This window comes from Perca flavescens, chromosome 5 (genome assembly GCF_004354835.1).
Source record: "Perca flavescens isolate YP-PL-M2 chromosome 5, PFLA_1.0, whole genome shotgun sequence".
Classification (NCBI taxonomy): domain Eukaryota; kingdom Metazoa; phylum Chordata; class Actinopteri; order Perciformes; family Percidae; genus Perca; species Perca flavescens.
This window is the reverse complement of record NC_041335.1, coordinates 3091792-3117128: the sequence shown is the minus strand read 5'-3', so window position 1 is coordinate 3117128 and position 25337 is coordinate 3091792. Positions and strand designations below refer to the sequence as shown.

At 43.0% G+C, this 25337-nt stretch overlaps 1 protein-coding gene across 6 annotated transcripts in view; it reads right to left on the bottom strand.

Moving 5' to 3' along the window:
* Positions 1–25337, bottom strand: part of arvcfb (ARVCF delta catenin family member b) — a 280461-nt gene that overhangs the window by 88211 nt on the left and 166913 nt on the right. For 4 of the 6 annotated variants that reach the window (XM_028579335.1, XM_028579336.1, XM_028579334.1 and 1 more), the window contains 5 exons: positions 15046–15204; positions 14143–14163; positions 11370–11510; positions 8136–8770; positions 535–1040 (listed from right to left, as the gene is read on the bottom strand). In XM_028579335.1, coding sequence (XP_028435136.1) covers positions 535–1040; positions 8136–8770; positions 11370–11510; positions 14143–14163; positions 15046–15171 — 1429 coding nt within the window. In that variant the 5' untranslated portion in view covers positions 15172–15204. The remainder of the gene's footprint in view (positions 1–534; positions 1041–8135; positions 8771–11369; positions 11511–14142; positions 14164–15045; positions 15205–25337) is intronic. The other 2 variants (XM_028579338.1, XM_028579339.1) reach the window with 2 other exon arrangements.

Genomic DNA, 25337 nt, shown 5'->3' with positions numbered 1-25337 from the left:
TCTGACTGGTGGAATGCAATCAGAGATATCTATAGCATATATTATAAATAATGTGTATAAAGTGTGTGAGGCGTCATTCATTGCAAGCTTTGCAGTGGAACTGGGTGATGTGGTAAAGTCACGATATTAGAAGAATATTTTTCTGACACGGACACAAAATGCAGGCACAGTAACATACACAAATATTAAAATGGCATGACACCAAGGTCTCGTACTGCATGTGTAAACCAAGAACATGAGATAGGCATATCAACACGACACACTTCCAAGACAATAAACAATTATTGACCAGCCATGCCTCCCAGTGCTACATCTACTGGACCATTTCATCTCCCGAGACACAAAGTTTGTTCCTGCGACGTTCCCGGTGACCAGGAGTAAAGTGGCTTAACAAGACGTCAGAAAACGATCACCTGCTTGGATTGTTGCCTGCTGACTAGGTACTGTATCGATTAACATTTTAATAAGAATAATGTTAGTGTTTCTTGTGTCACATTATTTGGAGGGTTTTAATATGGAGATGTTTATTCTTACCGGTGATGAGCTCTCGAACCTCCATGTCATTGGTCTTCCTCAGCAGGCGCACGAGGGCCGGGATGCCGTCACAGTTCTTAATGGCCACCTTGTTGTCGTTGTCCTTGCCGTAGGAGATGTTGCGCAGGGCGCCGCAAGCCTTGCGGTGGACTTCGGATTTGGGGTGGTCCAGAAGCCCCACCAGAACAGGAATGCCCTTCAGCTGACGCACATCCTTCTTAATCTTGTCATTTTCGTAGCACAGGTGCTGCAGGTAGGCGGCGGCGTTGGACTTGACTGGGTCAATGGGGTGGCCCAGCATGGCGATCACCTCGGGGAGGTCTGGGTCACGCCAGCGCGGGTCTTTGCGGATGCTGTCGATGGACGGCGAGCGCCGGCCGCCCATGCGGTCCAGACTGGCCATGCTCCCCCTCTCGGGCTGGGCCAGCGGCGCTGAATACATGCCATGGATGTAGGGGTGGCGCTCATCAATCAGCTCTGCCTCGATGGCTTCGTCTGGGTACCCTCTGGAAGACGAGAGGAGAGAGGACGGTGAGGAGAAGGGGAGATGGACGAGGTAAATGGAGGGTGACTCAGACAGATTTGTCTGAGAAAAGAATTAGGCAGCCGGGGGAAAGACTTTGAGAGAAGCCAACTGAGGTGAGAGCAGTTGACTAATGGGGGGGGGGAGAAAGCAGAGGACAGGGTGAGAGAGAGGTGAGAAGATGTGGGTGATGGAGAATAGAAGGGAAGGAGTGCAGGACAGAGAGTGAAGGTGATGTCTGCTTCGGATCGTTATTAACAGGTCAGTCAGGGACTGGGGTGGTAATTCCAATGCAATAAGAGTGATACGCTAAGCAACATTCCGCTTATTATTCCTCTCTGTCAGCAAACATGTCCGTCATCAGCAAACATAAAGTCTTAGCGAGAGTGATTGAGAGACAGGAAAAGATTGCACAAAGAAAAAACAGGCAGTTCACAAAGAAACAGAGACAAAGGCAACACCAAAGGAAAGGCTTTAAAGGAAAGGCCTGTCAAGTTTTAGTTTATTTTTTTAGGAAGCCACCATATAGAGTAGAGAAGGGATTGGATGTCTTTTCCCCCAGGGGACAGAGGAAAGAGCTGTACTGTCCCCCCAGGGAGGACTATGAGCCCCTCTGATAGCCCCAGGGCTCCCTCTGCTCACAGCGGCGAACACTAGCATGCAGTTGCTAAAATGTTAATGACTCGTCTCTGCAAGCATTAGCCTCATTAGCATCACCACTGTTAGTGCTGGGGGACTGCATTGAGCTCTCATTTTTGGTGACGGAAATAAGTTTTGGTCCTCTCTCTTTATTTTGAAGGCATTCTCATCAATTCTCTATGGGAACATGACTGAAAATATAGTCACTCAATTCCAATGACGGATCATTTGTTGCTACTTGGAACAGTGCAGGCGACTTACTTTACTTAAGGCGCTTTTATCATAGCAACGATTTTTCACTTGTTGGGCCAACTCCGAGGATAGAGTCAAGGGAGTAGCATGTTACCCAAGAAAAGTTGCTAGCAAAATTTTTTAAACTTGTTCTGCAAAAAATCTTTTTGAACACGTACCACTGAGTTCTCCAAAAGGATGGTAGAATGTTTGGTGGGGAAAAGTTATGACGTGTGGAGAGGAATTTAATTAGGGTTGTGTACTTATGCACAGCCTTTATCATCCCCCCCACGCCCCACAGCTTGAGACTTGTTTATCCTTGTTACATAATCCAGCTGGTCTCCTCTCACCATCTTTCATGTATGGTGGTTGGTGGTGCAAAAAAAGAAAAAAAGAAAAAAATGGTGGCCAACGCCGGTGGTTGGCAGGGAATTCCACACCGAGTTTTAATTTTAATGAGCTTTATGTTAATTATGTGTTTTTACAGTTCTTCCCAGGCATGCTGGGAAAGGATGGGGAGGCTCTGCATGCCATCTCGCCTCGACTCTGGTGTATTCCTCTGTTGATTATTCTTTTACACAAACCTCGCAACAACATATTGGCTTTTATGGCACGACTTTGTGCATTTTACTGCCAGGGAAATCGATACTAAATGAACTGGGAGAAAAACTCCTGCCCGAGCAATGTAATGAGATACTAAATCCCCTATTCAGATGGATGGAAAGAGGATTAATAGAGATGGAGTGAGGTACCAGCGCAGTTGAATACGGCCCTGTGTGCAAATGCTGCGAGTTAACCAAGTTCAAAGACCCACGGTGCTGAATGGCAAACTTTCTGATTTATCATCACTGTTTATTGTTCTTTCAAAAGTATTTTTTTCCAGGTCTGTGGAACATTTTTGAGAGCCACAAACCTCTAAAGGCAGCCTGTAACCACAGGATGGAAGGAGTGGCCAATCATGCCTGATTACAGCACATCATCATATGGAGGACGACTTCAGCTCTGAGGTTTGGGGACAACACTGAGCTGCACGACTGCAGTGCGTGGAAAACGGGGGAAATTTGCGTATGAGTATGTGTGCACGTGCTGGTGGTTACTAAATGCTTCCTTGAGATACAAACACACACTGCCATGCTCGGAGGCCATCAACCAGTTTTCGATTGCTGTGGGATATTGGACATGACAAGGAGGCCAGAATAATCGACACCGTTTGCATAGAGCTGCATACATAACCACCATCTCTGTCATGCACAGTATCTCACTCTCTCTCTTTATCTATCACACGTTTCTTGCACACTTTCTCTCTCTCTCTCTCTCTCTCTCTCTCTCTCTCTCTCTCTCTCACACACACACACACACACACACACACAAGATGTACAGTGGTGCAGATCATGGCTCGTTTAGATCTGGGCTGATGCGGCGGGGATTTTGGCTAAAGCAGGCGTCGTGTGGCTGAGTGATGGGAATGTCAGGATTTGCATTTAAATTGGCGCCATTGTGTGTACAGGGAAGGGTGTATTCACGGGATGCGAAAGGGCTCTCCGCAGCCAGACGCGATGCTCCGAGCATTATTACAGCAGATCACTTTCCTCATGTTAATGGAGCTGCTAAATGTCTGGGCTATTTCTGTGTATCTGTGCGTTCATCTAGGGTTGCGTGTGTGTGTGTGTGTGTGTGTGTGTGTGTGTGTGTGTGTGTGTGTGTGTGTGTGTGTGTGTGCTTGTTTTGTTCCGAGACACAAAGAATAGAAGAAAAAGATGAGCAGATACAGTAGATACGAGATGTATGCATGTCGGCAAACTCTATTTGCTCGTCTATTCATCTGGACTTTGTCACATCCTCGCTATTCTTCCTTGCCTTCATCTCCCGTCAATTACTTTCATCGTGCTTCAATCGCGGCCGTGGCTGACCCTCTACATCGGCAGGCCCATGAAAGGAGATCAGCTCAAAAAGGATTTGACACTCGCAAGAAGATGTTTGCATCTCATATGTACACATTACATCTCTGCAGCAATTATGAGCTTTTCACTGACTGCTCCTGGCAAGCAGATTGCTCATTTTAAATTATGGGCAATAATTGTTTTATGATGCACAAGAGTCTTCACGGGACAGAGACGAAAGAAGAAAATAAAAACAGCAAAGCTGGAGTGTTTATATCTTGCCACTTTCTAATTTCGCAGGCTGTTTTGATGGCATTATCTGCTGCTTCCACTGCTTGTTTTCATTCAATTAAATGAGAGTGACATGGCGTAGAAGTTTCTTTTATAATTTATGGGATGCTTCTGAGAAACTTCAAACGTGACAGAGGGGAAGTATAATAATCAACGGAGTATCTGAATCTCAGTGAAAGTCTCGAAAAAACAAGTAAGGGGGGGGATCACTTCTACGAGCCGTTCCCTACAGACACCACTGGATTAGAAAGAGACCCCCCCGGTCTCAATTAAGGGATAAGCGAAGCATGTGTGTCTACTGTACATCTGTGTGTGTGTGTGTGTGTGTGTGTGTGTGTGTGTGTGTGTGTGTGTGTGTGTGTGGTGACCCATGGTTTCAGGTAGGCAGGTGCAGCAGAGCGGGTCCCCGAAGGAGAGATGAGCCCTTAGAGATTGGCTTAAAGACGCCCCTGTAGTAGCAGAGTTCAAAAGCAGCTATTAATCACGCTGGCATGAGGACACACATACTGGCTCTCTCACACACACACACACACACACACACACACACACACACCCAATAATATAAAGGTGCATGGACACACACACTGTCACACACACATAAACGATGGGTTGGGATGGGAGAAAAGGGAGTAAGATGCATTCAGATGTAGACAGTGGGGGGGGGCTCATTATCTGCAAAGCCTGAGCGGGGATAAAGGGTGAAGAGATGCCCTGCCATCCCTACATTCTACATTCTCTACAACTACATGCTTGCTGCCTATGAGCAAGGCACTAATAAAAGGTAAATAATAATCTCTTTTGATGTAACACTTAAAGTGATTTTGTACAGAAAAAAAAATGACCACCAACCAAAAAGCAGACCAAAACAAAAAAAACTGACCGACCAAAGACAAAGAAACAAAACTAGACGTGTAGATAAAACACCAAGTTTCAAATTAAACTTTGCCAGACCCTCCTCCAAAGCGGGCTGAAGGAGAGTCTGGCTACTCCACACAGCATTCGGGGATGAGAGGAAAACGTGCTCTGGTTTAATGGCATTTCTTTAAACCAATCAGAATCGTCATGGGTGGTGCTTAACTCCGCACAGAGCCACTGCAAAATAGTCGTGCGAGAGAAAACTCAGATTGAAGAGATAGTCTAGCTAGCTGTCTGGGTTTACCCTGCAGAGACCTGAGGAGCAGTTAACCATAGTCCTCAGAAATCCACCGGATTTAACATTCCAACACAAAGAAAACGGAAGGAAACGGAAAAATCATGCATCCGGCTGAATTTCCTGCAGCACCGGAGCAATCCCGGAAGTGGAACGTGAAGGATATAGACTAACATCATATAAACATGTCTTACATTGCAATTTAACTATTTCTCAAAAAACAAATACCCGCCTCGAGGCAAAATTAGGGCTGGGCGATATGGAGAAAATCAAATATCACGATATTTTTGACCAAATACCTCAATATCAATACTGCAACAATATTGTGGGATTGACTATTGGTGCGTTCACAAAATATTTACACAATGAGATTTCTGATAAATAATAATAAGTAATGTGGATATAATAATAATATATTAATAATAATGACTAAGTGGGTAAAGGCAAATAATAGAACAGTTACAACAGTCCGGTGAGTTCAGAAAATGCAGCCTTTAAAACCAGGAAAAGACAACACTTATGCCATATTACAATATTACGATATCCAAAATCTAAAACGTATCTAATCTCATATCACGATATTGATATATTGCCCAGCTCTAGTCAAAATGTAGTTTTTTTCCAGTCCAATTCTGCCATCTTTCAAAAGCTTTTTTAACTACATATATCACAGTCAGCACATAAAAACAAACCTAAATGTTAGACTGGTAACACAGCTAATGACACCGTAGGATCCTGAAACACTTTCACGTCTTACCGCTCACGTACAGTATGTGCTCCGATTATTTTCAGTTGACTATTACAGACAGGCGATGAAAGAAAAACCTGAGCAAATGAGTGGAGATGCATAATAAATGATTCCATATAGGTGTACTGCATATTAAGATCCTATCACACCCTGCAGCATGTATAAACTTCAAACTGGGTGGAAGAGGCTTCAGTCATAAAGACATTTGCATTTAGATCGATGACAAAGACATCAGTAAATATGTTCAGAAATTGTGACGAAAAGATATTCCCTCATTTGGTGTTTTGGTGGAGAACCGTGAGTACCATGTTCCAAAAAGCAAATGACTCGCACCCTTTCCATCCTGATGAAACCATGCAGCGACCCATCGTGGCGTGTATGGAATCCTCTGCATTAGAGCTATACATTAGAGCTACGTTAACACTAAGATCCGACAGTGATTGAGGGCTTGCAATGCAACAATAAGCTGTAATTAAACCACTTTAATTCCCAGATTCATTACAGCACTTTGGAGTCGCCGCTCCCTTCTTTGGGAGAATACTAATCGTGAGTGCACAGGAGAGCCTGGGCATTCTGGGAGGGCCGATTGTAACCGTTCCTGGGAGAGAGAGGAAAAAAAACAACGTATACTGATGTTTTGATGTCAGCTGATTTGAGTGCAGGCGAGATGGAGGAGAGAAGACAGAAGGAAATATTTTGCATTTATTTTACGCTGCAATTAGCCAGGCAGCTGTCAGTCAAGAGTGGCTTCAAACATGTGTTTGTGTTAGGGCATTCATGTTAGCGACTGTGCATGTGTACATGTCTGTGCGTCAGTGTGTGTGTGTGTGTGTGTGTGTGTGTGTGTGTGAAAGGGTGTATGTGGCTGTTAGGGCTGTGTTGTGACACATGTAAGGCAGGCTACAAATTGCCTGTCACAGCAAGCGCCTCTCACTAGGCGGATGGGGGAGTGACTCATTTTCTGAAGATGTGGATTTTTATTTAGTGTGTGTGTGTGTGTGTGAGATAGAAAAAGAGAGATACTGTGTGTGTCTGTGTCAGAGCTTTTCTACACATGCACATCAATCCAGAGACATTTAAACCTAGCTAGCTGTGAATGCATGTATACATAACCTTATTAAGAGGGGTCAAAACGCAAAACTCACACGTTGACAACAAGCAGGCAAACCTGGGTTTAGCGTCACCTTTGATCATGACAACAACAACAAAAAAACATACAGACAGAAATACACACTCTTTCCTGTCTGCCTCTCGACTCCCTTAGCTCTATTCTTTTAGATCTGGCTTCAGGCTCAAACACGTTGCCCCCAGATTGGAAGAAAAGTGCAGAGGACTTTAAAAAAAAATCCCTCTGCTCCAGATCACTGCTCGAAAAAAAAAGTCACTAAGTCGTCAAACCCATTTGTTCCGGGCCTCCCTTTGGGCAGCAATGAAATGATTGGAAACTATTAGGAGACAAGAGTCCATTTTGGGATCTTATTGTTGGAGGCTAACATGCTTTTTTTTCTGCCGGCTGGAGCCAGGGGTTATACTCCTCTCAACAAAGGTTGCGCAAAAAAGGCTTTGAGAGATGACTGACTCAAGGCTCCCTTCCTCTCCCTCCATCCCCTCTTCCTTCCCTCCTCACATATCAAATCATTCCCGCCTCTTTACCACTGACACAAACACTTGTTCGCTATCCATTTCCAGCAAAATAGCAATAAAAGACTTGTTTTTCCTCGCTTCCTTTCTCAAGCAAGTTACTCAAGGAGACGAGACATCTGTCTACTTGCACACAACGTAATGTAGTCTTTTTTATGGCGAGAGCAAGACAAGCATTCTTTATTCTCTCACATCTTAACAGGATGATTTCCTCTCATGACAAAGCAAAGCCTGCACTCAAGCATATGAACAACAACTCACTGTCCAACGTAAAAAGAATGACATGTATACAGTGTGAACTTTCACGCCTACACAAAAACCATTATCTCATGCAAGTAGGCTGAATCCTTTAACACAATCTGTCAGGCTTTTAAGCATTAACATCTTGTGCTGATAAAAACCACCGTTATGCAGATGTATCTATGTAATATATTTTGCTCAGGGGTCTAATAGCAGGCAAAACTCTACTCTTTTACGTTTTTTTGCATTTATCCTCACCTGACTCGGGGCACATCACGAAGAGGTTCCCGGTGGGTGCGACCCCGGTTGGCCCCCTGCAGGGTGCGGCGGTTTGCGGTGGAGTAGTCGGGCTCCAGCTCGTACGGCTCCTCCTCTTCAGGGCCCAAGCTGCGGCGATCATCCTCCAGGCCATACGGCTCGGGCTGGAAGCGCTCGGGCTGCGAGCGGTTCAGGTCAACAGTGCTGTTACCCATAGGCACCTGGGGCTGGGCCACATGGCCGTAGTCATCCTTACGAATAGGCAGCGTGTAGCTGTTCTCCGGCCGGTAGCTATTGGGCAGGTAGGGGTAGCGCGGTGGCCGGAAGTTGACGCCGCGTGACAGGCTGCCGTAGTTGTCCGTCAAATCGGCGTAGCCATCGTGCAGGCCGTAGTGGCGGACGTACTGGCTCTCGGGGGTCTCGCCGTATGAATCGTTGTAGGAGTTGTTGTAGGAGCGCGTCAGGGTGGAGGTTGCTTGAGGCGTGATGAAGCCTCCATTCTTCATGTATCGCCGGTCAATGGAGTCGGTGTAGTTGCCTAGTGGAGACGAGCCCTCGGGCAGGGGCAAGCCATCGGGGCCCAGGGGCACCTGGCGCACTGTCCGCGTGGTCACCGTCTTCACCATCTTAGTCACCTGTAGAGGGGAACAGATACACCTGTCAGACAGCGTGGCATCACAGGACAGAATGATATTAAAGTAAGCCTATGTTTGGATCCAAAGTGACGTGGACACGTTGTCTTCAGGCTGCACGTACACAGAAAACCATGCTGTCCACTAAACGGAGACATTTGTCTGATCAGGACACTGTGTTAGAATGGCACACAGTGAAAGAGGCGGACAAATAAACTGGATTAATGGGAAAAATGAATGATAACTTTGGTGTCAGTTCTTGGTGTCAAGATTAAAGCTTGCATTTCAAACCTAACGCAGAGGAAAACTTGTCAATTTGTGTTAATTCTATCAAAGTTAGTTGTGCTCCATTCTTCAACCCTGCGAGTATTGTGGTGCATTTGATTGTCATCAAATTATGTTTCATAAGATGATGGGTTCTTGAAGACTCACGCATAGAGGTGTTTTTAATGCTGAAGTTGGTTGCAAATAATTTTCTTATCATTCAATCCAAAATTAGATTCTACAAAAACAATATAGTGGCAGAAATACTGAATATACACAGGAGCTTTCTTGGTACACTGAGTCGCCTGGATTGTGCTGTAACAGGGCCATCTTGAAGTGCTACAGCTCCACTGGACCTTGAATCCTTTATGTCCCCAAGGAAACAGGGCAGCATCACACTCTGCAGCCGGAGGACTGTGACAACCAGACCTGCATGTATTCATCTCTCACGCTCACTTCATCCTATAGCTAAATAAGTCTACTTCCTGTGCTGTCTCTGAGGCTGTCCGACTGGAGAATTACAGACAGCTACCCCCCCGCCCCTTCCCTGGGCTCTCTGCCCATACAGAAACCAATTTGCTGCCCATGGAATTCTGCTGTGGCCAATAATTGGCTATTTTGTCCACGGCGACAAATTCATCTTCAGAATTAATGAGGTTGATGAAAATGAATAGTCATCTGCAGGGATGCAGTTCTGATGCAATTTGTGTTGTGCCTGACAAGGTGTCGCAGACGGCCGTTCTGATTTTTTCGGGGAAAGGAAGAAAAAGGAAAATAAAAAAAAATTTAAAAAACTGCTCCACTCATTTAATTTTTGACACTGGCCCCTCTTAATTGTAATACGCTTTCTTTATTTTCCCATCAATGCCATAATTTAGATTTTAATCAGGGGCGAGCAAAGGCACGTTAACAATATTAAGAAACCACAACAAATCATCAACCCTCGCAACACAGTAGCAAAAGCACAAACAACATATCTGTTGTTCAAGATGGCGGAGACGGATAGAAATCTTCACTGGGCTCCGTTTGATTACACCCTGACTGTGAGCTACATAACAAGGCCTATTTCAGGAACGCCAAGGTTCAGCTCCACGTTCACAGTAATTACTGAATAACGTACATTGGTGGCCATTCCTCCTCGGCTTTGCGCTAGTTACAAATAAAGAGCTCATTTGCTTGTTTCACATTAGCTTAAGCATATGTATGACCTAGGAATAACAAGTTCACTTTCATCCTTCTGGATTCATGGTGGTAAGAACCCAAACTAGGCTGTTCTGGAGTTCAGATCATGGGTCCAAATGCTAACTCTGGGCCTCAAGGGGACTGCAGGGGCCAGGGCTGAATGTCATACCCTGCATGGAGCGATTACGTCGGCATAATAAATGTCATTTATTGCATAACATTAATTTGTTAATATGCTTTATTGACTTTCCTAAGAGACATAGATTCACAAGGGAACCTAAGCGTTCCAGATGGAAAATAATGTCAAAATGATTTTATTCATATCTGATCATTTTATCACCTTTTATTTATCATTATATTTTATTCTATTCTATTCTGGCTGTCAGAGCTGAGAGGAGAGCACGGTGACTGCTACAGTACAGCTGCCCAGCCTTGACATGCCCGGCTGCCTTGTACCAACACAGCTTTTTAGGCGATTTGCTATGGCTGCAACGAGAGCCATTGCACAGTCTTTAAACACTCTTTGATGTATGCTCAAGTTCACAAGGCGTTAAACTGGTGCGCACGGAGAAACGAAGCGAGGCGAGGGGCCTGCGTTTCAAATAGGGTGTCTGAAATGAAATATGCGAAGTGGGGTAAACAGGGCTAAAAGAGAATTGTTAAAATGGAGGAGAGTGCGAGTAAATGTGAACATGTGCACGTGTGTGTGTGTGTGTGTGTGTATGGAACGTCTTGGCCATACTGACAAAGGGTTAGAAGCGACCGCAGGCCTTAACTAACCGAACGGTTAAAAATGCAGGACAGGGCAGCAGGCGTCAAACTGTCCACTTTACAGCTCTGTAAGACGTTTCACAACCTCTGCGGCATTCAATTTATTGCAAGTTAAATGGACATGGTGACCATGGGGAGAGCGGGAGAGGATGAGGTAGCAACTCAGATTTTTAAGAGGCCTGTGATAGTGACGCTTGTGATTCATTTTCAGCCCATTTAAAGAACAACTGCCTGAATGAGAGAAGCAGAAATTGTTAGTTTCTCCGCAGTGTTAGAAAGTCCAAAGTGGCTAAATGTGGTATATCTTTAAAAGCATGATGTAAGAAGAACATCGGTGAGGAGGGGAGAACACAGCAAACATCACACAGGGCTAGGCATCCTTTACTGGTTCTGTCTCCGATGTGCTGGGGGGCGAGATGGAGACCGGGGTGGGGGTCCGGGTGGCAGGCCTGGACTCTAACAAGTTGTCAGTCAGCGTCACTGGATGATAGGTGCGGCGGGTGATGGTTTTGACCACTTTGGTCACCTAGAGTTGGAGGGATGGGTGGGTAGAGCTCTCAGTAACCTGCATTAGATGTCATTATGCATCCAGGCGTTCAGCTCTGTAATGCAGATAGTATGAAAATGACACAGCCGTGCACACTCTTAAGCTACGTATAGCTGTATGCAATCTAAGAGAGGAGAGTGTTCTTGCTGCGCTCTAGCAACTTTTTCAAAGAGTGCTTGCTGAAGTTGAGAGTCCGTCTGAAATAAAAGAAAGTAATGCACTCTGAGCAGAAAATGGGTCTGTTCTTTATTCTGTTCTGTTCAACAGCGGCACCTCATTTTTCGCAACAGCTGTACCTGATTAACTAACTCCTACATTACCTACCCATGGTTGGCTCCCCAGCGTGTGCAGGCTAGTGAAACTGCTTTTATTTGTTTGTGTGGTCTACCTCAACTCTCATTAGCTCATATCCAGAGGAAAGAGGTGGAATGCTGCTTTTATTGGCCCGTCTGAGCTCTTCCTACGAGATGACTGGTGTTCCATTCAGAGAGTCCTCCGGCAGGAAGAGAGGGCTGGATGATGGCCAAGAGAAAGCATGGCATGCTGGGACACGAGGAACGGACGTTGATCTAATTGAGCGCGGACACGCGCTCAGACTCATTCGCGGACCGGGACAATTCACTTTGATTGAGAACGTAAATAGAACCGGCAGTTAATCTGCTATTGAAAGGCAGTTCAGAGTTGTTTTCCAATTGTATGTGAAAAACCTTCTGCATTAACTGAATTAACTGAAAGTTGCCCGGACCCCGAGCACAAACACTGAGTGTGCAATCATCAGTCCAGCTTCTTTTCTTTGACATTCTCTCAGTAGCTCCGTCTTGATGCCATTTTTTTTGTGTTCCTTTCCCAGTATTCTAACAAGTAATATTGCTAATACTAAATCAGCTAGAAACATGTTTACCACCGAAGAAAAAAATGTGCCTGCAAATCAGGAAGATGGAAGAAGCTTCCGTGTTTCATCTTCCGGCTGTCAGATGGGGGAGAGCCATCAAGGGAAAGGAGTGTGTTAGCATTAGACAGTAAGGCGAGACTTTGGTTCAAAAGAACAGATAAGCGCATAAATAAAACTGGGAGTTGCTGCGAGATGACGGGAGAGATAGAAAAGTAAAGAGGGTGAAAAACAACACATGAAAGTAGTGAGTTGGAGAGACGAGATGCAGAGACGACAAAAAGACAGAGGGAAAGTGAGGAAGACAAGGGGAGAGGTTTCTTTGGGTAAGCTCTCGGCTGGGCCTGGGTCCATTTGCCACCGCAAAGACGTTGGCTTCCAGAAGTTTACCCTGAGCATTAAACTGCCTTTCCTCCCCAAAGTGACTTCCAGAGAGCAGCCGATCTCTTCTCCCAGCAGGGTGGCGGCCCTTGCTTTGTGTTCCTCTTCTCAGCAGCAAAGCCCTTGATTAGTGTGATGTTTTACTGCACATGCTTGTGTGTGTGTGTGTGTTATCCCTAGGAAGGTCTGCGTATAAATGCATAAAAAAAAGCATGTGAGTGTGAGCGAGCGTGTGTGGCCAATCCCCTCGCAGTAAACAGGCTGGAGGGCAATGGGCCCTCCCTGATGAGGGATTAGACCAGGCTTTTTAATTACGGTTTCACCGTCCCTGGAGTAGGAGCTCCACACAGCGCTCCCCACTCCTCCGGAAGCCTACAGCAGCAGCAGCAGTTGAGTGTGCCTACGTTTACATCCAAATCCCAAGCAAAATGTCGCAATATAAGCGCATCTTGTGGAAAAATGTGGAAGCAAAATGGAAGAGCTTCAAACCCCCACCTGATTTATTTTATTTTTTCAAATGGAAATCTGGCATGGATTCTGGTGGGAATTCTTCTTCTCTGTGCACAGAGTGATGAATTTAAACTTAGAAGTGAAATGCAGAGTGTCTTCCAAAACCAAATGAACAGGCACACACTCAAAATACTTCAAAACCCACGACACCAAGAGGAGGACATTCTGGTTGGAGCAATTGCAGTTTACTGATGCCACTTGAAATGTTTTTTTTTTTGTACTGGGGTATTCATAGTGGTAGCAAATTACTTTGGGGAGCCAATGTAAAAAAATAAATAAAAAATGGTAATTCACATGGTAATTCATACCATTCAAAAATGAAGAATAGAAAACAAGCTATCACAAGGCGACAGCTGGCAAAAGACAAACTTAAATAAGTAAAAATTCATTGAAATTATAATTTCTGACAGGGATTTATAGTGTCTTCTCAGAATGTAATTACAAGATTAAAGACACTTTCTATTTCATATCAACATTCGTACTTATGGGGATGTATAACATGTTATTGGTGCTCAGCAGTGGTATTTTGCACCTCCTGTATTCTCAATGAGGGATGGTGTAAGACATAATTTAATAGATAGAGATAATGAAAAGTAGGAGACAGAAGACCATGCAAAAGAAATAATAATTAAAAAAGAGAGAATGGGTCTCATCCCAGAAGGTGGAAGCAACAAGCAGTGAACTGAGAAGTACTGTAGAGTATAGACTGGAGAATTATTTAGCTTGTGATGAAGCAGACTGTGTTGCATACTGCTGCTGTAGCCTGTATGGGCACACATAAAATGGTAGCGTGGTGGGGAAGAAGCCATACTGGTATAAAAGTCCACTCACCTTCACGTTAGATGAGATATCCTTACAGAAAAAAAAAAAACAGAACACAGTAGAGGACGAATCAACAAAAGACGCTTTTAAAGACGCACAAAACTAGGAGAACCCCTGGGGAGTTGGCTCATAATAACACAATCATCAAATAAAGAAGCCATGAGGCGGAGACAAAACCACTTTGGGCTGTAGGATTATGGGATTTAGAGTTCTTTGGGTGGAAGTCTGGGAGAGGAGGTACAGTACCGTGCTGTTTGGAAGCGGTAATCCATAACCATAATTTGAAGCAATATTGAAATGGATCAAAGGCACTTTGGGGGGGGCGGGTTTTGCAGCTATGAGCTCAATGGAATCTCTTTACCACAACAGTTAATCTGCTCTGAGGTGTCCTGCTCAGGTGTGATAGTAGGTAGCAGGCTGAATATCAGCTCTGTACAGTAAACTATATAAGAGCAAAAAACGCATTCTCATGGGATCGTACGAAAATGTGCGCACACCAATTTGTATGATATCCTACGAAATTAAAGGAGAAATACGGTGTAAAATGAACCTACTCTGCACAATGACAATACAGTTGAATCTAATCTTAATGTGTTGCACACAGCAAAAAATATGTTGAATACATACGAAATACAGTGCTTTACTTTTCGTTGCAATATGTACGAATGTTTCATGAGAACAGCCTGTTAAGAATCATTAACTCTATCTGCTGCTCACAGCTAATTTTCTACCTTTTTGCTTTGTAGCATTCCAAAGTTGAACTTCTTTTTTATGCTAACGGCATCTGACATCATTACGATCTGAAAATACTTAGTCAATAAACAGCCTGAAACTCAACAATTGTACATACAGTATTTACCATCACTCGTTTCACAGGATCGGTGCCACCTCCTATGCACATTTGCGTTTTACCTTGGTTTCTGTGCGGCGTGTGGTGCCGTCATCAGAGGTGACCACAGAGACGTGGGAGGTGGGGGTGCCGGGGTCCTCCTCTATGGTGACCGTCTCCTCCACCACCTCCTGCGGCTCCTGCATCATAGCCAGGGTTGTGGCGTTGCTGGGGCTCTGCTCCTGCACAGACAGGCGAGTTAAGTCAAGAGTTAACAGACAGATTTTCATTTTCAGTCAGGGAGAAAAACAGCACAACATGTACAGGTAATCCTCCATGAGATATACGACAAGATGGAACTTTAATTGGGCCACTGCAGCAACAAATTATATTAGAATCCAGCAGAGAAAAATAGAGCATAAATAAGAACATTGCAAATGAAGGGTATTAAATATAATGCCACCCGCTATTTGCAATGCGACACTCGAGCATCAACTACAGAGGGATGTAAAGTTTGAATCACAGTATGTGAATAATAATGTGGAGAAAATAATGACACTAAAACATACTGAGATGAGGAGATGAATGAAAATTGTTTGTATAATTTTTTTTAAAGCAAACTTGACTTGTCACTGCAAAGATAATAATGATTCTAATATACTACAAGTGAAATATTTAGAACATACATTACTTAGTCAAATATATTCAACTTATCAAAGTAGATCTCATTCTAATTACGTACAGGTCATGCAGATTTGCATGTATTCCCAATCCAAAGAACCATTGAGATGCCCAACATCACAGAGCATCGATATTGGACGATTCTGCAAAAACCCGACATAAGTTCAATAACAGCATTTTTGAACAGTGCCAGAAGCTTGTAGTCATAAATTCAAACTATGTATGACTACAATATCTACACATGGCAAAATAAAGTATAACTTTTGATATGATTAAGGATACGCAACTAAACATCTATGGGCTCTATCTTGCACCTGGCGCAGCGCAAATCCCGACGCTAGTTTAAGAACGACGCAGTTGTCAGTTTCCCGTCTGCGCCCATCTTTGCGCCCATGGGCATGCTGGTCTTACAGGGTGGTGTGTTCAGGTGCATTCTGGGCGTATTGCTATCTTGAGGCAGCGGGAAGTGATGGCGCCATTGACCAACAAAAACCTGGTCTAAAGTCAACAGTGCAGCATTTCATTGTTATTTTAACAGCGTATTAGTAAAATGCTCCTAGGCTTATGCACAGCGCGCACACTATGCTTGTTACACACACAGGGATGTGCAGCAGCACACACACATGCAAAAGATTAAAAATAAAAGATATTACAATGTGAAATAGTATTTGTGTATATCTATAGATTTTATATTACATGTTATTATGGTTACTAGCGCTTTCACTTCACACACTAGCAGATCTGTTTCTTCTCCTGAAAATCTCTCCTTCCTGCTCAGCAAATCCTCCATCATAACAGCAATGCTCCAAGGTCCAAACACGCCTGGCTTTTAAAGGGAATGGGAGATGATCTCTGATTGGTTTATTGCATGTTACGCCCAAAACACACCTATGAATTAATGAAGACACTAAGTACAACCCTTTTGAACCATGTGCCCGGCGCACGGACCCTGTTTTCCGCCGTTAAACTAGCAAAAGTGGATTTGAAAGATTGTGGTTATGGCAAATAAACTACGGTACAGTTTCAGATTTCCACACCCTTCGCAACGTAACAAGACTATTGCTACGTAACGACTAGGTTCCACAGAACAGAAGTCTTGAAAGACCACTCGCAATCATACATCTGTAAGCACACACACTCTTGACAATGTCTATATAATATACAAGAAAAATAGTTTGTTTCTTGTCCTGACAGAAGATGATTTATTTGGCCCTGATATTATATCCAAACACCGCAATGCAGGGTAGCTAGCAACTCCTCACCTCTTCAGACTTGAAACTGAGTTAAAACCTCTTTCAAGGCCAGCAAAAGCCTGGAGCACTACTTTTGATTCATATTTCATTGGGAGGCCATGGATTTGAAGAAAGAGTGTCCATGGGTTAAGGATGAAATTGAGTATGGAGTCCCTCCGATGTACCCAACCTGACCCTGTGTGAATGCGTGAGAAGTATGTGTTTCCTGCTGCACTTCCTGTTGATGGCAGATGATATGAAGTCAGTGGTCGGAAGGTGCAACGCCCTGGCACGGCCTGCTGCTTTGCATAAGTGGAACAACATGATGGAGGGGGCGGGGGGGAGGCCTTTGAGGCAATCATTGATGAACAAAACAGCACGAAGCCGAGAGAGGGAGAAGAAATCAAAAGGATTGGAGACGGCGGAGAGGGAAAGACTTGGAGTAGAACTGGAGTTTTGTCTTTGGTTACACTTTACTCTTGAAGGTATCTACATAAGAATGACATGACACTGTCATGAACGTGTCATAAACATTATAAACAAGCCATGAACGTTTATGACATAACGCTTCTTTTAGTAAGTGTCATTCGGTTTTTGTCATGACAAGTTAGGGTTAAGATTAGGGTTCATGTGTTCATGACTGTGACATGACAGTGTCATGTGTTCATGACACTGTCATGTCACTCTTATGTAGATACCTATGTAGGTATCTGACTTATGTAGATACCTACATAAGAGTAAAGTGTTACCTTTTCTTTTAAAGAGAAAAAGAGGAAGCAGGGCATTGTGTACATATAGTCCAGATAGCTGTAACTGACCTTTGGAGGATTTTTTCAGGGTGACTGCCATTTTTTATAGTGTCCACTTTCTGTTCCTTTAGCCACATGAAGGAAATGTCATTTCATTCATAAATGTGACAAAACACTAACCAATTTATGTTCAAAATGCAGTTTTTCAACTTACCTTTTCACCCCCATTAATCTTAAACCAAAGAGAAAAGATCAAAGCTATGAAAAAGAATAAAAACTCCCCGAGCGTCCCACCCTCCCTAATATCTTCAACTATTTTCAAATTCATTTCAAGTAGAAAAACAGTAAAAACTAGTGAAGCAAGCAGCCTATTTTTGTCTGACCAATTACACCGAGCTGGAGGGAGAAACAGAGTGAAGGCCAAGGAGAGAGCGAGAGGAAAAGGAGTGTTCTCCACTGTGTTTAGTTGAAACAAGCCTCATGGAGGGAGACAGTGTGTATTCTTCTTGGATCTTGGAAGACACACTAACAAGTGAACTGTTCTCCATTGATTGGCCAACTCCTCTCAGGTTTCAAAGCCCCACACTGTCATTATTGATCTGCAGTCCTTCCTGCTGATCAGTCAAAAGTTTGCACTTTTTATGTTGAGGATCTTTTGGTTAGGTTTAGGCAAAAAAAAAAAAAAAAAAAAAAATTAGTTAAGTCTAGATTTATAGGTTCAAATCCTAACATTTGTTACTAGGGCTGGGTTAAAATAAATGATTCTCCAATAAAACTTGATCTTTGTTAGAGTGACCTGATATCAATTCTTTTAATATATGCCTTTTCAATGACTGTCATGTAAGTCCTGTTCAGTAAAACATACTTCAAACTAACTTTTTGGGGGTCAATGTAAACATTAACCTGGTGCATTATAAAAACAACTACCTTATTTTATATTTTTAAAGATTATTTTTTGGGCTTTTCCACCTTTAACTGATAGGAAAGCTAGGTGAGAAAGAGGGTAGACGTAGAGGAAATTGTCTCAGGTTGGACTCGAACCCTGGACCTCTAAGTCGAGGCATAAACCTCTAAGTATATGTGCGCCTGCTGTACCCACTGAGTCAACCCGGCCACCTGTGTTACCTTATTTGTCAGAAATGTATGCATTTACCTGTTATGTCTGATAATTTGATACATATCATATTCAAGTTTTTGTTCTGCTTTATCAACGATTGTTTGGTAAACTGTTCTTAAACACATTTAGAGAGGATATGAATTGCTATTTTTATTCTCATTTCTTAACATTTTGGTGCTGGTGATTTTCCTTTGGGGCTGGCAAAACCTCTTTGAGGGGGCGCCAAAAATGTCTCTATGCAGGAAAAACCCTGTATTTGGGAAATCATTGGCGATACCCAGCCCTATTTGTCACATCACATTTTATTTCTATGGTTACTTCACTTGGGTGCGCTTCCGTGCCTAAGTACATGACATAAGTACAAATGTGATGTAGAACGTGACATAGTTCCGTTTGTTACCCTAAAGTTAAAGTAACTCGTTGAATTAATGTTTCTATTGGGGCACGGACACCGGTCTCCTGGGTCACACTCCTGTTACTTTGGCTCAACCACCACCTCTCGCGCACTCACTCTAAACACACTTTCTTGGTCTTAAACAAGCTATGTGGTGGTTTATCAGTCTCTATGCATAACCTCTTTCAGCAACACCAAGAAACTGAAACTTTCTCTATTTACTTGCTCCACTCTATCCAGTAACGTAGAGTTAATTAGCACCCTGAACTGAACTGAGTTAGGTCATTACACGCGGAGAAAGGTTTCCAGGTCCCATTATTGGGGTTAATGATTGGGAAGGCAATCTGCTGCATAGAAACAGACATTTGTTTACACACCATTGCTTAGCTGAGGAAAAGAGATTTTGTACAAATGACCTCAGGCTAAACAGCACAGCTATGCTGGGAAGGGCCTGCTAATGCTATTCAGGAAAAGGTCAGTGCTGATTAGTTGCCTCCAATCAACATCCTTGTTGTAAATGTGGCACGTGGTGCTTAAAACAATGAATAACTAGGAGGGAACTCCGAGAGCATAGACCTCCGCCAAGGCATCTCACAATGTTAATGCAGTGCAAATTTTCCCAGTCGGGAACTAATTTTTCTGATTATTCCGACACCACATGAAAGCAGCACAAATGCCCTATCTCGCAACGTTAACAGAAGTGGAAATTAATTTGTGTATCCGGCCCGTGACACACCGACAAAACCAACACACAGACAAACCAAGTCGAAAACATAACCTCCTTGGGAAGGTTATAAACCAAATATGTGTGTGTGAGTGTACAGTACTAATTTAAAAAGGTACAATGTTTTTAATATGTGGAAGTGAATTAAATATCTACGTTACCAAAATACTGCCTTGTTCGGACACAGAAACACAAGGCTCACTGAAAATAGAAGGTCGTGCAGGTCCGTTGTTACTCACTGGCTGCCCGTCGCAATTTGACAGGTAATTCACGCGGCGTTTAAAGTTGAATATTTTGTCTACTTTTTACTTTTGAAGACTGCTAGTCGCATTCTTCCACTGAAATATAAAGAAGCATCTCTCCATGCGTTGTCTCGTCTCTCTTTGTGAACACACCTTTAAAGACAGTAGTCCATTTGGCGTTCAGTTGAGATATATGCCATGTGCATGTGTACCAACTTGCATATTCAGCATGATTTATCTTTTCATTGTCTGTAAAGAATGAACCAGATACTGTGTATATGAACTCTTCCTTATTAAGAGAGGACAATCACTGTGAATGTTCCACGTCTTTGGCTCTCAGCTAATGAAATATGGACAAATTAAATGCATTCCTGTGATGATTTATTCCCTTGGCTCATTGGGATAACCCAGAGAACACGCCGTCACCAGCTATATGTAATAAAAGCAACACCATCTTACACTAGTTAAAAACACATCGTGGACAGAGAGGAAGGAGGGATCCTTAGAGGCTAGTTGACAAACTGGCTTCTTGATGCAAGCCTGATGCGGTGTCTCTCGTTCATTTTCCTCTCGTCTCTGCGTGCACTAAGTGAGAGAGAGGAGTTGAACTAGACATTACAGCCCCTAAATAAATGATTAAAAGCCGTCTGGCTGTTGGCTAGCGCGGCTGTCTACCGGTCCCGGAGGAATAACAGGCTTCGGATTCTGAGTCGAGTAGACTCGCGAAAGCATACCCTTTAGTCAAGGACAGGAGGAGAGGAGCTCAGTGAGTTAATGGCTGACCTCAGAGAGATGAACGATAAAGTGGAAGGAGGGTACCAGAGAGAATGTGGTAAGGGAGGGGGAAGACGTTCTAGCACATTGAAATCTTGTGGAAATGGTTTGTATTAGCCAGTGAAATAGTGGTAACCTCAAGGTTGGTATTTATACCACACTGTTAAAATACTCTGTTACTGTTAGGTAAAGGTCCTGCACTGAAAGTGTTACTTAAGTAAAAGTACGTAAGCATCATCAGGAAAATGTATTTAAAGTATTAAAAGTACTCAATGCAGAAAAATCCTCACATTTTAGAAACTGGAAACGATCCAAACCGTTCTGTCAATCAACTAAGTGTTCAATCGGCTAATCATTTCAGCTGGACTTGGCCGATTTTTTTATAAACTGTGTGTGTGTGTGTGTGTGTGTGTGTGTGTGTGTGTGTGTGTGTGTGTGTGTGTGTGTGTGTGTGTGTGTGTGTGTGTGTAAAAATCTTAATTTGTAAAGTAACTAAAGCTGTCCGATAAAGTGGAGTAAAAAGTATTATATTTATTTATTTATCTCTGAAATGTAGTGGAGTAGAACTGGCATGAAAAGAAAAGAAGTACCTCAAATTTGTACTTAAGTACAGTAATTGAGTAAATGTACTTAGTTTTATTCCAACACTGGTCAGGTGAGCTTATGATCTGATGGTTGCAGACTCTGGGTCTCTCTGGATCAGAAAAACTAGGGAAAAGCCTTTCAGCTAAAAAGTAACCAGGGATCACTTGAGCAAAGTGTCCAAATGCACCTGTACCCTCAAACAACTATGGCTGTTCCAAACAGCATGCCATGCAAATGTGCCAGTCAGCAAGAGTCAAATAAAGTCTGGATAAAGAGGATAAAAACATATTAAGAGCACCTGGAAAAGAATACAAAACACAAGCTTTTATAAACCCAGGCAAGCCTATCTATAAGAAAGTGTCCTTGCCTAGCCTAAAAAGCCCTGCCAAGACCTGGACCCGCCGGCTGATGAGGAGAAAAGAGCTTTGCCACTTGAATCACTTCTGTTCAGCCAGTTGTAGAGAAGAGACGGAGGTCTCAAACAGACAGGAGATTTGGCTCTGAAAAAGGCCTGAGGATTTGTACAACCTGCACTTTATTCAGTCTGGTGTGGGAGGCTTCGACTAGCAGTATAAGGAAGAGGGCTGGTTGGTGGATAATGAAACCTTACCTTTCTGATTACACCTAGACAGAGAAGACTGGATGGATGAGCCTTGGGGTGTGCTTGTACTTGTACTATAATAAGAAAGGAATATGATAAAGCTACTTTTGCTACATCCCATTAAACTACATGAAAGCATTGCGTATATCAGGCTAAGAATGAAGGGACTTTAGAACTCGTGCTCTTCCATAACTCAACAACGTACGACACAATCAATGCCTCCTAAAAACAATACCCTTGAGAAGCGCCCTTGAGCAATCTCATGTGGAGTATATTTCATTACAATAGATCATGCAGGGACACGCGGCTTCTTAAGAGCGACTAATCTGAACCGTAATGGATTGCTGTGCCACGAAAAGAAAAGAAGGGGGAGGAGGAGGAATTCAAAGGCAGGAGATGAAGTGATACAGCAGTGTCAATTAGCAGCGGCCTGCTATCTACCATCAATCCACACCCATTCATCATCTGTGTTCAATAAGCTGCTCAGTGTTGTCTGTGGATGGGGAGATAGAGTAAAATGTTGGAAAAGGAGAGCGTACGCAGATAAGGGGCTTTCCTTCCCCCGGGACAGAATCACAACAAGAAAACTTCAGTTGGAGTTAAGAGAACGAGTCATCCCTGCAGTAGGTGTTTAATGTGTACACACAGTACACACATTTTATTGATGTTGTAGTAATAGTGTTAGTGCTAAAAATAGCAAAGTGGAGGAAATTGTTTTAGGGCCCGGTAGTACTGACTGAAATGTGTCTGTAGCAGTGAGTAGAAAAATGTCTTGATCAGATTCATAAACTTAATCTCTGAACAGATGTTTGCTGAGCACTTAACTTTTCAAGACTATATTTTATCCAAGCAAAGTTCTTAATTTGACACTGACAAACCTGACAATACCATTCAACTGCAACGTCTCCAATTCCATTCTGGCATGGGACCGTGTACCACCCCTCTCTTGTTTCCTGTCGGTGTCTACACTGTCACTATCTAATAAAGACAAAATGCCCAGGAATAAAAAGAAAAACAAGACTAAAACTCCAATAAATCCCGGCCATACAAAGGGTAGGGTTGGGCATCGTTTGGATTTTAACAATTCTGATTCCAATTCTTCCTCTCGATTCTGGTTCGTATCGATTCTCGATATTTCTTTGAGGGGTGGAGTTGAAACGGGTCACGTGCCTATTTTCACAAATAAGAGGAAAGTTTAATTTTGATTCAGTGGTGGTTTGCAGTTTTCAGGGCTTTTTCAATGTCAAATATAGCCACACTAGAGCGCTGCTTACTGTGCTCCATGGCTGCAACACAACAAGCGCCTGGCCGCTACGGAAACCAAAACTTGCGCAGCTTAAATTTGGAAGTGATGATCGGATTTGAAACCAAATCCTCTAAACGATTCCAAACAATTCCAATAAAGAAACGATTCTACTGGAATCGTAATTTTTGAAAAGATTCCAAGTAGGAGTCGGTTCTCGATGCCCAATCCTAAATAAGGGCTGGGTATGCTATTTTAACAATAGTTCATATATGACACCTGAGTTTCTGTTTTAATACCAAAAAAACATTTTTTAATACCTTAGCTCGGAGCACATGGACATGATTTTCTACAAAAAACATTTTTTCATTTACCAAAAGGAGCCAAAGTTCTCAAATGTCTAATGCTGTCATAACAGTGAACTTAAGCTGCCAGCGCCTGCCATGCCTGTCACTTGACGTGACTGCTGCTGTAGAGCATTTCCCAGCATCCACCTGTAAGTTCCCATTGGGGAGTCATCGTCACTTCTCATTCCCTGCTGGGCTGAATTTGGAGTTTCTTTCTGGGTATTGATGAGGTCACAGCTAGGGCTGCAACTAACGATTATTTTAATAATCGATTAATCGGTTGATTATTTTTTCGATTAATTGATGAATCGGATAAAAAAAAGCATTAATTTCCATAAACTCAATATATACATACTTATTGTTTTAGTTAATAGTTGTGTAAAGGTAAGTAACCCAAATAGCAGATACAGACAAGACACACAGACAGACAGACAAACACTTATTCATAAAATTATTACCATCATTGTAGTAAGTGCAAGTTAAGTTTGTTTATACACCAAACACTATTATATTTGTCAACAATAACTGATATGGGACAAAACACATAATATATACATAACAGATTGAAAAAGGAATGGGCCAAAAAAGGCGAGTGAATAAAACCGTGTCTTTAGTCTTGTAAACTATACCACCCCTGCTTTATTACTGTTATTACCGAGCTAACGCTAGCTTGTCATGCTAGTCAGCTGGATAACGAGTAAACAGCAGCACCAGAAGAGCTACTGGAGGGACGGTACGTTCCTCCCTCCAGACCGGAACAGAAGTAGGATAGTGTAGTGACTTTACCCTGCTGTTGAACTCCCTTCCTCCTCATCAAGGACTCCAACATGTTTACGTTTTAGGTGCTGACTCATCACCGTGGTGCGCCCGTGCCATGCCGTGTCGCTTTTGCTTATCTTGCAATTAACACGTTTTTGATTTATTTAGTGTGAAATGCTCCCACACCTTGGATGACTTATATTAGGTCGTACTGATTTCTCTGCCTCCGCCGAGTGTTTCAGAACAACGTTACGGGTCTCTTCGGTCTCTCTCCGTATTTCCTCTACCCCCGCTCTGCTCTTTTTTTCCTTTTCTTTCGCTCCGCGCTGCTCCTCTCTGCGCTCAACTAAATTTTTTTTTTATCTCCGCGACTAGGTTGCCTAATAGTTGCGCAACACAATGAATTGATAATTAAATTCGTTGCCAACTTTTTTAGTAATCGAATTTTATCGATTTTATCGATTCGTTGTTGCAGCCCTAGTCACAGCCTAGACACTAAATATTAACACTGTACATATTAACATAGTGATGCATACAATTTGAGCTGGCTGACTGAAATGAAATACAGTTTGGACTGTTACTAGCATTTACATCAGGAACTGTTTGACAAAAAAACGGGCAAAAGGAATCAGAACGGGCGTTCAGTGTCAGCATCTGGTACTTTGATACCAGGCGCTACGCATTTTGGACAATACCTAAAATGTATTGAGTATCAACTCAGCCCAAGTAATAATTAGGACCAGTCTTTATGATGCAAATATCAGCTTTTGCAAGTAAAATATTTATAATTGAGCTTGACATTTTTAAAACTAGTGGAGGGGGTCAAAAGAGACATTGACAACTAGAAAGCCAATCGTCTACAAGAAATGATTTCTTCAAACAGCACCACGTTTCCTGTTGTCAGTTGTTGCAGGTACACATGAGGAC